This window comes from Lepisosteus oculatus, chromosome 12 (genome assembly GCF_040954835.1).
Source record: "Lepisosteus oculatus isolate fLepOcu1 chromosome 12, fLepOcu1.hap2, whole genome shotgun sequence".
Classification (NCBI taxonomy): Eukaryota; Metazoa; Chordata; class Actinopteri; order Semionotiformes; family Lepisosteidae; genus Lepisosteus; species Lepisosteus oculatus.
In genome coordinates this window covers 23372312-23385916 of record NC_090707.1, presented here as the reverse complement: position 1 = coordinate 23385916, position 13605 = coordinate 23372312, and the positions used below count along the sequence as shown (strand labels likewise).

Genomic DNA, 13605 nt, shown 5'->3' with positions numbered 1-13605 from the left:
CTTCAAAGGCTTACTTACCAGTTCTATTAACTGCTAATAAGATTGTTCACGTGCCCGAAAGAAGATTCACTCTAAATTACTGTAAAGTCATTTCATTTTTGATCGTGGTTTAATCATTACGTCACTTAAATTACCTGTTAAATGTGTTCTACAGATCATTTTGTCTTTATATATGAAAAAAGTGGGAAAAATATTCTGAATGTAAACTAAACTATGAACAAAGTATGATCTTAATGACAAAAATCACTATTCAAATAGAAAAGCACTTATAATATTATAGTACACTATATACACCTTTAATGAAATAAATTAAATTAATGAATCTGTTGTAAATGATGAGTATTTTAACAAATAATGTTAAGTATATGTAATATCAATATATTTTGCTGAATCTACCTTTCTGCAGCAACTTTAGTGGTCTTGTCATTGTGTGCATTTCAGATTATTGCAGATGACTACAATGAGTTTCCAACACTAATGGCAATTTATAATTTGCTAGTATCATCAAAAGAATCAGCAAAATAAAGGCATAACTCACACATTTTGTACATCCACAAAATACCACGATTGATTCATATTCTCTTTATTTTTATTTTCTCAGCTTTCATGCCGTGGTTCCACACCAGAGTTAAATTAGTAATTCCACAAAATCGTAAAGGTTTCAGAGTCATACTGAGCCTGAAAAATAAATTAACAAACCACTAGAAACAACATCTACAAACTACGATAAATAGATTGTCACTGCTGTGAATTTACAAAAAGAAACGCTCTTGTTCATAGTAGTTTTAAAACATAAGCTAAGGCCCGTTCCCAGGTATTGAAGCTTAACCATATCATTGGATGTCCAATACTTCTGGCCCAGTGATCATCAGACCTTCAAAACATATGGAATATGCTAACCTAGAAAATATGTTTGCAGTAGATAAGCAACAAATAAAAAATATATTGAGTTTCCTCTGACTTTCTTTTTTTGGATGTGTGGCATATTAGTGTGCTTGCTGTTTAAATTTGCCATAGAGCTGACTCTTCATTCATCACTTTCCAGGCTGTTTTGAGTGATTTTCTTTGTCATCTTTTTACAAAAATATATTGCCTTTCCTGGGAACGAGCCCTTACTACCTCATTACCCAGGTGCATGCTGTGAACACGCAAATTGCCAAGGTAACGGCTGCACTTGATATAAAAGAGTCAGATTAGAGTGCAGTAGCATAGAATTTCTTATTTGCTCCCAACCAAAGGAGGCTTAAAGGACAGTGTTTGTTTTCTTGAAATGATACAAAATGTACACAATATAGCATCCGTGAATACATTTCGTTACATAGATATGTGTCTTCCATCAAAAAGTCTCTGATCTTTCAGTATTGGATGTGTAATTGGGCAAACAGCTTCAGTTGCTAATGATAAGTCCTGCCAGGTTTATTGAACTTTGAACAACAAAGGGCATTACTCATTCAGGTCCAATTACATCATTCACAAATCAATATTTTCTTCAAAAAGATGATTTTAAGCTGTACTAGAATCCCCTGCAACCAAGCACTTTATAGTTACATATTTTTCAACATTTATCTAATTTCAGTTTTAGATCTTTTATATACATATATAGTATCTGTATATAAATACACACATATGGGAAAAGAGTCAAATAGAAGCGGAAAAATAACAACAAAACATCCTATATAATCTTTATATGTTCCTGTGTTTTATTGTTTAATACTATATATATATATTCCACTTTATATTACCAATTAATTGTAATTTGGGAAATTTGTTTAGAAATATCAGTTTCACATTAATCAGCCTCGCAGGTAATGTTAGATGGAAGCAAAAGTTGTTGATGGTGAATGTATTTACTTCTCAAATTAACTTGTTACAGCTAAGCAATACTGCTTTTTGAAAAAGAATCAAAACAAGCAATTTCAGACAACAGGGTGATCAGTAACAGCTTCCCTGACAAATCAGATACAACAAGTGCCACACAGAAGAGATTTGCATTTGTCCCCGATATTATGTTTCACATCTTAAAATGCAATTCAAAACAATTCCTACAAAATGTTCAATAAACCCATTCACACTTCATGTTAAAGGAAAATGAAAGGGAAAACACAAATCCAATGCCTGACATTCATTGAATATATACTGTACTAGTGTGATCATTCACATCTTGGTGATTCTGTACACATTAGTGAAAGTAAAGTAGCTCTGTGCAAGTAAGTAAACTTTGTAATGTGAATTGTATAAAATGTAAATGCTAATATTACTAAATTATCTTTACACCCCTCTCAAAAAGCAAATAAATAGGTTACCAAATTTGCTAATAAAAGGATGACAATAATAATAACTCATACAGAGATAAATTAGTAATTCCACAAAATCATAAAAGTTCTAGAGTCATACAATTAGATCTGATTTCAGAACACTAGATCTGAATTTAAGATTTTTATGTTAGTAGGGCATTTCAGTGCAAACATGTGAGTTAGCCTTACCTAACAGTATTATTATTTGCCCATGGAAGAGCTTTACTGTTGGATTTGTTTGGACAATACTGTATAAACTATTTTAATTTTCAGTGTTAAGGTAACATTAAAAAGGGGAGTGGCTGATAGTGGCAATGGAATAGTATCAGACCTTTACAAGATAAACAATTCTGAAACCATAACAGAGTTCTTCTCCTGTATATAAGAGCCATATTGCTCTTCAATGATTATACAAATTGTAGTTCCTATGAGGTTTAGTTAATTGTATTTTCCTGTACAAATGTTGCTGAAGTTTGGTTCTGTTGTAAAATGAGATTCAGATTGCCATTTTGTAACTAAAAACAAATATCAAATGCTACTGTTGAATCATCCACCAGCTGTTTATGACATTGACTAGATTAAAATCCTGCATTTGTCCTGATAATGTTACGCAGAAGCAGTGTAGTACTACTCATATTTACAGTATTTATCACCAAGTTGTTGTACTTAAGTTAATTGTTATTAAAGAAAGTTTTCTCTTTGAACCTGTGCTTATGTAATAACAGCCTTTATAAATAGTAAAATTTATGAAAAGGGTCAGGTACATTAATGATACTTGAAATGCTTTAATGGATTTTCACGCACTATAAATAAAAAATTCTTTAACAGGCAAAACGTCTAATCTACCAGTAATGGTAAATTGTAAAAACTGCAAGGTTTGTCAATGCCAGAAACAGACACAGTATCTTACAGTCTTTGGTAGTATGCATTGTAGACTAATAGTACTGCTACTTCAAAGTCATGTCTGTTACAACATTGCTATTCTCCCTTTTGAAACAGACAAAATATTTCTAACAATAAGCAAACTGGAAAACAGGCAGCCACATGATGATGAAAAAACCTTCTTTGTTAGATACACTGCTGTAAACGAACACGTTTAATTGTTTGGGATTCTCATGATATCTCATGGTGTGTGAACAACGATCCTAATTAGATATCTTCTTGTATTTTGCTTACTGACAGAGAAGTGTCAGCAAGAACTCCAGATGAAGAATATGAATGCCAGAGAAACTGTAAGCATCTCTGTTGTTTGCACTCAGAAAAAAAATATTCAGGTTTTACATGATAAAGTTTTTTTCTGTGTGAAGCTACCGTAAACAGTGTTATACTGAACAATTCAGCCTTGGTGCCTTAGGCATTATATAGCATTGGATTATCATAGCCTTTGGAAGTATGCACTTCAAGGAAAGGATTTAGCAGCATCCATTATACTAACATTTTCAGTGCAGGAATTGTTTGTTTTGCAGTACACAGAAACTAGGTTATCACATGACAGATTAAACTCTTAGCCACGGCAGAGTGACCTAGCGTTAAAAGCTGAGAAATGACTAGGTGAGAGTTTGGTATTTAAATTTCCAATCCCAACTCACAGCCTACAGTGTGGATATAAAATGTGGAGGGGCTGAGTCAATTAGCCTCCTTGTGCCTTGTGTACAAAATGGGTTGGACCAGCCCCTCACCACAAACTTAAAAGGTCCACACTAGTTAAAGCTGCCTTTTCTACAGACCTACAGGTATATATACATATAATTTGTATCATTGTAAGATGTAATTACAAGGCAAGTCATTTCATTTCAATCATCCATTTATCTGGGTTCAATATTTACGCCTTTGAGATTTAAATGTATGTTTGCAAACCATGTAAACAAACTAGTCAACAGAAAGTTTCCACTTTCTGATATAACAGTTTCCACTAACATTTATAAAGATTTGATAGTGATTTGGGCAGATAAACATATCTTTTCAGGCCTACCTAATGTACAGAGAAGTTAACGGTAAAAGCAGCAATTAAAGAAAAAAATAATTTAAAATTAATGTCACAAGGCAAAAAATCAGCCCTCAGTTAAACAAAGTCACAGAAACAATGTTTCCGCTAACTGTACATTGTGACTCAGCTGCTGACTATGAAATATAGTGGATTTCTTGATATTGTCCTTGTGACATAACTGTGATGTACTTCAGTGTCAAATAAATTTTTAAATAGTTGTTTTCTTCCCTTGAGATTTTCAAGACTCTTCTCTTGTGGCGATTGATGGTAGAATCCATTATATACAGTACAAGAGAAAATGTGGTTTAATAGGATTCGGACAATGTTGCTTTGTCATATGTACACTGTCAAAGACAGGAAATAAGAAAGCTAACATCAGGTTACACAATGGTCACTTTCCCACATCTTCAATAGAGATACAGGATGGGTAGTTTTGTGACATTCCAATTAACTGTCTCCACTGGCAAAACTTTAAAATAAGCAGAAAATTAAAATATTTCCAATGACTCCAATTTCCACTACAAAGATATTCTCTTTTACTGACAACTTTCTTCCAACTGCTCATTGTAAAGTTTATCACACTTAAGCACCTACCAGAATTATCAAATACCGCTTTAAAAATGTACCAATAACACAAGAATGCTACTTAGATATTTAAAAGACCAGCAGTAAAAGGTGCATCATCATTCTCCAGAAAGTTCCTAGGATTCTTCTAGGAAAAAAATTAAATAATTATATATTGATATGAACATTTCAGGAAAAAGTATTAAATCTAGAATTTGTTTTTAAAAAAATTCTAGATATGTGAGCCTTACCAGAGATAAAAATTCCTAAACATAAAGAGGAAGGTCTCTGTTTTTTCATTTTTCAATACCCCAAATAAGTGTCCTATTATGCAAAAAAAACAGTAAAGCTCTGTTAAAATATTGGGAATAATATTACAGAAAAGAGAGAGGGTTTTGTACAATGTTGCATTGTCTTCCCAATTTACACCAAACCACTCAACACTCCCTTTTGGACAGTCCATGAGGTATATGTTTTGAATTCCATTTTCATGTTTCAGTTTTTTCCTGTTTTATTGTCATTGTGGCTGGTTTTTGCATGATAAAAGCCAGACTCGAGAATACATGTCATTTCCAGCCTGCTAGATTGGGATGATTATACCAGACATTTAGATCTGGGCATCAGGCTGGTGTGTGCCACTTGTGCCTTCTGTAGAACCTGGACTGTTCTTCTCACTTGACCCCTTTCTGGCGCTGATGGCATGGCTGCTTTCACTGGGTCACAGGAGCTGCTGGCTGTTGGGTGCTCTGATATGAACGCAGGAGGACCTTGTGCTTGGTGGCGACCTCTGACCTCTTGCGCTGGTGCTCCACCAGGAACTCCTTGAGCCGTGTTGTGGTGAAGGTGAGAGTCTGTCGGCGTAGCTTCATCAAATAGGCATCTTGCAGCCAGGAGTTGGCAAAACAGTCCTTGATGGTTGGTCGAGCCCTAAATGGTATATCATTATGTGCATATAAGACTGTGAGACATACAGTATAATGATGGGAAATTAATAGTCAAACACCACAAGTTTATGATGCAATGTCTCTGATCTTTGCTTGTTTCTTTGTGATGAAAATAAGAATACTTTTTTAAGAATACTTATTTCACAGTGCTTTTTTTAGTCTCCATTTTCTGTTGAAGTCATAGATGTCAGTTTATAAATCACTTTAAAAAATTCTGGGTCAAACCAAACCGAGCTTTCTTTTCCTCCGACACATCTGCATGAAATTAGCTTTTGAATTTGACCCGGTACAAGCAGCACTGTGGATTTGTTTGACTGTACTAGTTTATATGAAAAGATATACAAATAGTCATAGTCAGCAACTACACATGCATATTGAATTTATTTAAAAGAAACATTTCCAGTGGCAACACGATAGTGCAGTGGTTAGCATTGGTGCCTCGCAGTTCTGGGTTCAATTCTCGACCTTGGGTTCTATCTGTATGGAGTTTGTATGTTCTATCCATGTTTGAGTGGGTTTTGTCCGGGTTCTCCTGTTTCTTCCCAAAGTCCAAAAACATTGGGGTAGGTTAAGTAAATTGTTTGCGTGTCTCTGTTTGTGTCTGTCTGCCCTGCGATGGTCTGTATTGCACCCGTTGCTAGGTGAGTAGATTATGAATCAGTTAGAAAATGGAAGGATGGAAACACTTCAAGTTTGATTGACATTAAATCTACTATAACTTACCAATCAAGAGAGTTTAAATAAAAAATATTGACTCACCAGGGATAACTACACAGGATCTTCTTAAGGAAAAGGGAGGCACTTTGGGACACATTTGGGTACAGTTTCGTTAGGTCAAATTTTGCTGCCTGGATTTTGGTCTCCATCTCCAATGGGTTAACTTCAAGGAATGGCAATCTGCCACTGAGCCTGACAAAGAATGGGAAAATAATGTGATCAATGCAAAAACAAGAGAATAATTTTCTTTTGATTCTTGATTTCTTGAATCTTTACCACTTTAAGATATAAAAAAGGCTGCTTATGTTTAATTCAGTACTTCAATATAATATATTTTCAAAGTTATTTTCTAAGCTATTTTTTCAAAGCAAGTGAGCTAAGTCTCCTCTCATTTGTAATTATTTAAATTCTTAACTTTTTAGCTTTTAAAAAAAATGTTACATATCCTTTTTCAAACACAACATCAATATCTTTTATCAACCAGGATAAATTATTTTTACAATCAAAACTGAATTGTTTTAATAATGCCATTTCTGTAAAGCACAGCCTCAGGTCTTGTTACTGTAGAATTTTGTGGCACTGTTATTTTTTCAATTTCATATGTGTTCATTGCATGTTCTCTGATACGTGTGATAAAGTATCTTTTATTCAAGGAGAAATCATTGTTTTTTTGTCTCTTTTTATAAAAATGGATAAGTGGTCAAGGGATACTTACATGACATAAGTCAGGACTCCTAGACTCCAGATATCTGCTGGAGGGCCAACTACATCCCCTTTAATCATTTCCGGAGCTTACAGAGGGAAGAACAGAGGAAAGAGGACAGAAGGAGAAAGGAGGGGTTGAGCATGTGGAAGGCAACAAACAAAAAGAGGAAAAACAAGAGGAGAGAAAAAACGACAATAGGACAAAACATTGAGGACAAAATATCAGACCATTGGTGGAATGCAGGTACTGTATATGAAGGCTGATACATTTTGACTAGTGTCAGAGAAAGTTATATAGGTGGAAAAGATTAATCATTCTGATTAGATAAAGAAAAAATTAGGTGAGAGTAGGTTACAGCAGCACACAAATTCATAATTGTAAGGATTCTACAATGTAACAGCCAATATAACAGGCTGCTGTAGGTAATTTTATATTGGTTGTATGCATTCCTCAAAGATTTGCAGGTTAAAGAGCATATTCCAAGATTGATCTTGGAATTGTCCTATATTATCTTGTTTCTCTTCCAACGTAGCTCTTTATCAGTTAAGATAATTGAAGCTTTAGTTTACTGTAGCTAATTGCTTGATTTACTGTAACTGTTTTCTGCACTCAGATGCTGGTTTCATAAACAATTTATGTGGATCATACCCAAGAAATGTAGTGAACAATTTTTTGTCTTCTAAAGGACTCATAACTCATAAACAACTAATGATATAAAGAAACATTAGGTGGGAATGACACTGTACAAACTACTCTAATAATAATCATTCTTAGCAATATATTCACTGATAAGTTTAATTTCACCTGGTCATTTAAACAATTACCCTAAATGATGGGAGTTGGGAAACCTAGCATCCAATGTCAAATCATGTCTTATTTAAGATCGGTATTTATTAATCCATTAAAGAATTAAATTAAAATTTTGATAAACTTAATTAAGAAAAAGCTCCAGTGAAATAAAAATGAAGACAAGGGGTACTCCAGGAGTAGCATTGATAAACACTGATATGAAATATACAGTACATGCTCATAATGTTGCACTCCTTCTGAGAGATACTCATGCATATATTTTTATTCTGCCACAGATCACTACATAGAAAACAAATGCAAAAACTTTATGAAGAGTGTTGATGGGAGCACATAAAGAAAGATTAAAGAATGCTTATATCTTTTGATTTTATAAACATTTCGATACAAATTTGAAGTTTAAAATTAGAAATGTTAAAACTGTATAAACATACAAACTTTTAAAGGAACGTGTGAGAGCCTTTAACAAACGTCGGACGTCAGTACAATGCTTTTCAGAAAAGTTATTCAAGCTGACAGCCCCAGAACAGAAAACTGAATTGAAAAGAAACGGAGTACAAAATGCAGCACTGTAGTTTAGCTGACAAAACCGTGGCACCAAGTAAAACTCAAAAATTGAGGAGTGACTCACACATATACTCCAGTGTTCCATGGCGTTGACTGAGCTGTTTGAGGAAGAGAGGGTTAAAGGTCTGCGCACAGCCAAAGTCAATGATCTTGACCACATTCATGTACGTGATAATGATGTTATCTGGCTTGATGTCCAAGTGCAGGATACGACGATTGTGCAGGTACTCCAGACCCTGGAGGATCTGAACAATGTAGCCCACCACATCATCCTCTGAGTAACGAAACCTTGGGGACAACAATGTAAAACACCACTGAGAAAAATCTTATCCTAAATCTGATTCACATGGGTCTACAAATTAAAGCTGAAACAGGATGCATCACATTTTTTTATTGTTAAAGTCTGTAAATATTACATAAAAATCAGGTAAACTGTTCCTTTCTTTTAATCCAAGATAATTTTCCTACAGTATGATATTTTTTCACATAAGCAAGACTTTATCACAAATGTAGTTCAGGTGGGTAGCTGTGTCAGCATGCGTAGGCCGCAAAACACCTGAAGAAGGTTCTCGCACCTGAAGAAGGCTCCACGGCCAAAACGTTGTGTTCTCTTTCTTCTTTTTTTCAGCATGGAATAAACCTATTATTTGTTCCTTTCTCACAAATGTAAAAGTCTTGTGTATCTTGTGTGTTGTGAGGTCAATAGGATGCATGTTCAAATCAATGTAACAATTAAAATACACACTCACATCTGGGATAAAGATGACAAAATATTAAAAATAATATTAAAAATGAATTAAAAATAAAGTGAATTCTAGCCACATTATAAGTTAACAGAGATTTAGATAACTGTAACAGTTATTTTGCAGATAATGAAATAGATCAGACAGTATGCTTTGTAACAGTACAAAGATATAATTCATCTGAGTAAATTTTAATTTCATATTTAAATAGCACACATACAGTGAATCCTACAAATACGTGAATATTTTTGCTAATAAGTTCTACACAACAGATACTACTTGAAATGTATGAAAAACACTTTAAGCAGAAAGGCTGTGATCAAAAGCAATATCTTCATTATACAGGACTTCAAGGGGTTTGAAAAAGCATGTGTTTGTGTACAGGCAAAGAGACTACAGTTTAACATAGCATAAAGAAAGAAAACATACATTCTCTTAAATGAACTCCCACATGCCAAATATCATATCTTATACCACAATCAATACTCCTTTACGCAAATAGCTTCCTTGTAACAAGCTGTTATGTATAAATATCTACCTGAGCACACAGAGTCTGACTCACCTGTCAATGAGACTGTAGAGTAGTTCTTTGCCAATGCAGGACTCAGAGATAAGAACTAGGTATCTTGGAGTGACATAGGCTTCATGCAGTGCCATAATCTTCTCATGGTGCAAAGACTTGAGAATCTCATACTCCTGCAGCACTGCCTGCTTGCTCTCCGGTTCATACGGAACAATTTTGGCCATGAAAAGTTTGCCTGTTGCATTCTCTCTACATTCTCTAATAACTCCATATCTGCCCCTGACAGACACAAAAAAGACAAACGTGTCATATTAAAAATCACATTAGTCTCTTTTATTTGTTTTGTGGCTTTTTCCTTTGCGTTGTAGACATTGAAAATGACAATTGTACCAATTAATCAAAGCACTACTCAAAGTCAACAAAGCAGAAATTATTACAATCCTTTTTAAATGATATGAGAAGCTGTTTTTTAAAAAACTGATACATTATATTATTTTTCAAATAAAATTTAACATGTGGAGTTTATCAAAACAGTTTTCAATTAATAGATTTGGCATGGAAGCTTATCTATCCATCCTTCAACTTTTTAACTGCTTTAATGCAGGGTTGCAGGTGAGCTTCAGGTGGCCCACCCACACAGACACAAATACGCACTCACTCACACCAGGGCCAATGTTTCCAGAAGCCAATCATCCTACCTATATGACTTTAGACTGCAGGAGGAAACCCATGCAAACACAGGGAGAACACACAAACTCCACTCAGACAGCACCCCAGAAATTGGACCCAGGGCCCCAGTGCGGCAGCAATGCTAACCACTGCAACACCGGACCACCCTCTAGAAGCTTACGTACAGTAGGATCAATTTTTTTAAAGTTTTGTTTTAAGTCATGAAGGTAATTTAGAGCAAATAGGAGAAAGAAATAACAAACAATGTAAACAAGACAACAAAAACACAGGTTTCATCTTTGATAAATGTTGTGGTAACACAATTGTATCTTGCTAGTTACCTGGCTTTTTCATCCATGAATGTGTAAGGTTTCTGTGGCACTCCTTGACGAAGCGCGGTAGTACCACCCTCTGCAGGTTTGGTGGAAGGTGTCATTCGGCCCGTGGGGGTCATACGTGTGGGAGTGGCGGGCCCCTCCCCTACAGGGCTCAGGCTGGTCACAAGCACCATGGGGGGTGAGAGAGAAGACACAGGGGAGGGAGGGATGTGGGTGGGCATGACTGGAACATACATAGGGACTGGCGAGATGGGTTTGCCAATGACAGGGGGAGGAGAAACTAAAGGGGGTGGTGAGACAGGAGGGGTGGGAGTGACGGATGGTGTCAGGTTTACTGGGGTTGGCGGCTTGGATGTTACAGCATGTGGTGTTGCTTGAGGGGGCTGAGGAATAGGTTGAGCCATAGTTGATGGTGAAGTGACAGCGATTGTCAGAGAGGTTTTAGCTGTGCTGAGGGTGGGGGTGACAGAGGAAGTTATTTGTGTGACTATCAGCTTCGCAGGGAGAGGAGATGGAGGCTTGGTGGGAAGAGGAGATGGTGTTTTTCTGGGAATTTCAACTGGAGCAGGCACAATGGGGGGCAGTGTCACAGCAGGAGGAGGAGTGGAAGGAACAGGTTTGATGGCAGTGGGTGCAGGAACTTTAGGTGATTCTGTGAAAAAAAATAGTACATTTCTTATAAATTGTTTAATTTTATAAATTGGGAACCCGACTCCTTTCTTTTTTAATGTGCATTTTTCTTCATTTTAGGATATTACGACACAACTCACACAAACAACAGCATCACACAGTTTTGTTATGACTGGACTTACTGACAGGTGGTTTAGGCACAGTTACATCATTTAAAAGTGCAATATGAATTACAGATAAAAAACAAAACAAAACATACAGTAAGTTAAGTAATAACATTAAATAACAACTGAATTCATTAAGGTTAAAGTGAAACTCCTGTGATAGCAAATTGGACTCATATTAGAGTCAACGCTGCAAAAACAATTTGTAATGCATTCATTTGTTTTTCATTGGTTTCATAATTCCACATTTTCAATCAAATAAATTAAGTTGCTGGTCAAGGTTCCCCTCACAAATGTCAGACTATTCCTGTTATTTCATTAGTTTCCCGAACAAAGTCCATGAATTCCATTTCTGTGTTTGATAATCCAGACTCCCTTTTTGTCCTGTACCTTGGTAACTGCAATTTTGTCTGAAGATATGAGGAAATCTTTTTCCCAACTTTATTTCGACTTTAAGCATTGAAATGGTAAGCTTTTGTCGTAATAAAAAAAAAAAACATTTTAATTGATGAATGCCTTTTGATTCCCAATTTAGTGCATATGCTTTAAAAGCCTACCTTTTAAATCTATAAAAAATGTATTCTTGTAGCTGTTCCACAAAGGTACTGTGTGTTAAGATTGCACTGATTTTCAAATGCTAATTCTAATTTCTACATTTTGAAAAGAATCATAAACCTTCCCATGAGAGTTCTCAGTTAATCTCATTAAGGGCTTCCAATTCCATAACCTTCCACCAGCATCTTTTATGAATCATTCCATGACACAGTTTCGAGTATCTAGAATTACATATAATGTAATATTGCAATGTAGTATTTATACAGTATAGGAACAAGTTACAGGTTTATTCCATGCTGAAAAGAGAAGAGATAAAACAAGACGTTTTGGCTGTGAAGCCTTCTTCAGGTGTGAAGAACTTCTTCACACCTGAAGAAGGCTTCACAGCCAAAACGTCTTGTTTTATCTCTTCTCTTTTCAGCATGGAATAAACCTGTAACTTGTTCCTATGCAGACTATGCATGCTGACGCAGCTACCCACCTGAACTACTTTATACAGTAAATATGCTTATTTTAAAAGATAGCTTATATTCATTTGCTTTCTGATCCATAAAAACGTATTTAGTAAGTACTTTAAAAAAGCTACAATGGAAAGGCAGTGAAATGGAAGAAAGCCAAAGGAGATTCTAGGTAAACTATTCATCTTGAGGATGTCTGTTCTACCACAGAGAGCACTTCAGAGCCCCACTTTTTATTGTTTATGTTTTTGTAAAGTTTGGTCATATTGAAAGGCGATACAGTATATCAGCAAAAGCCGCTTCATTACATTGACAATTTAAAGTTATTTTTTTAGATTTTCCCCTTGGAACTTTAAGCCAGAGAAACTACCAAAATATTCTGCTACATTGGGCTGCTTTTCCAATGGTACAGTACATAGATTATCCCCAATTAATCATGCAATGACTCCAAATCAAACAACAATAGTGAAAGGAGAAAACCCCTTATGTATTATGCATCTCTAGTTATTAATGTGTTATATATTAATGTACAGTGGTAAGTTCAGATCCTACCAAATTTATATGATACTTTAAATAAGTATGACCATTCTGACTGCTCAAATGCCTTCTTTGCATCCAATAGAATTGCAGTGGTGAGAAAGGGAGACTTCTTAGCATAATGAATAATATGTTTCCCAATGCTATCTAAAATTTACTTGTACTTAAGAAATGCAGGTTATTCTTTGCACATTAGTTTTGGAAAGAGTAGGTCTAATTGACAAGTGTAAAACCTTAGAATAGTTGTTGCTTATGGGTTGATATATGGGTTGATGTGTAGAGAGATTAATCATTTTTTAAAAACTATTATTTCTTTTCAATATCTGGCAATCCTTTAAATATAATACTGCTAAAATGAGACACTATTTCACACTACACAATCTATGGGCTAATACATTTCCA

The 13605-nt window shown here is 35.2% G+C and overlaps 1 protein-coding gene across 4 annotated transcripts in view; it reads right to left on the bottom strand.

Annotated features, from left to right (window-relative positions):
• Window positions 1-567: 567 nt before the first annotated feature.
• spega (striated muscle enriched protein kinase a) overlaps window positions 568-13605 on the bottom strand; it is a 140364-nt gene continuing 127326 nt past the window's right edge. For all 4 annotated transcript variants that reach the window (XM_015359158.2, XM_069197148.1, XM_015359159.2 and 1 more), the window contains 6 exons: window positions 10863-11511; window positions 9892-10131; window positions 8651-8874; window positions 7222-7297; window positions 6549-6698; window positions 568-5772 (listed from right to left, as the gene is read on the bottom strand). In XM_015359158.2, the coding sequence (XP_015214644.2) occupies window positions 5556-5772; window positions 6549-6698; window positions 7222-7297; window positions 8651-8874; window positions 9892-10131; window positions 10863-11511 (1556 nt within the window). In that variant the 3' untranslated portion in view covers window positions 568-5555. The remainder of the gene's footprint in view (window positions 5773-6548; window positions 6699-7221; window positions 7298-8650; window positions 8875-9891; window positions 10132-10862; window positions 11512-13605) is intronic.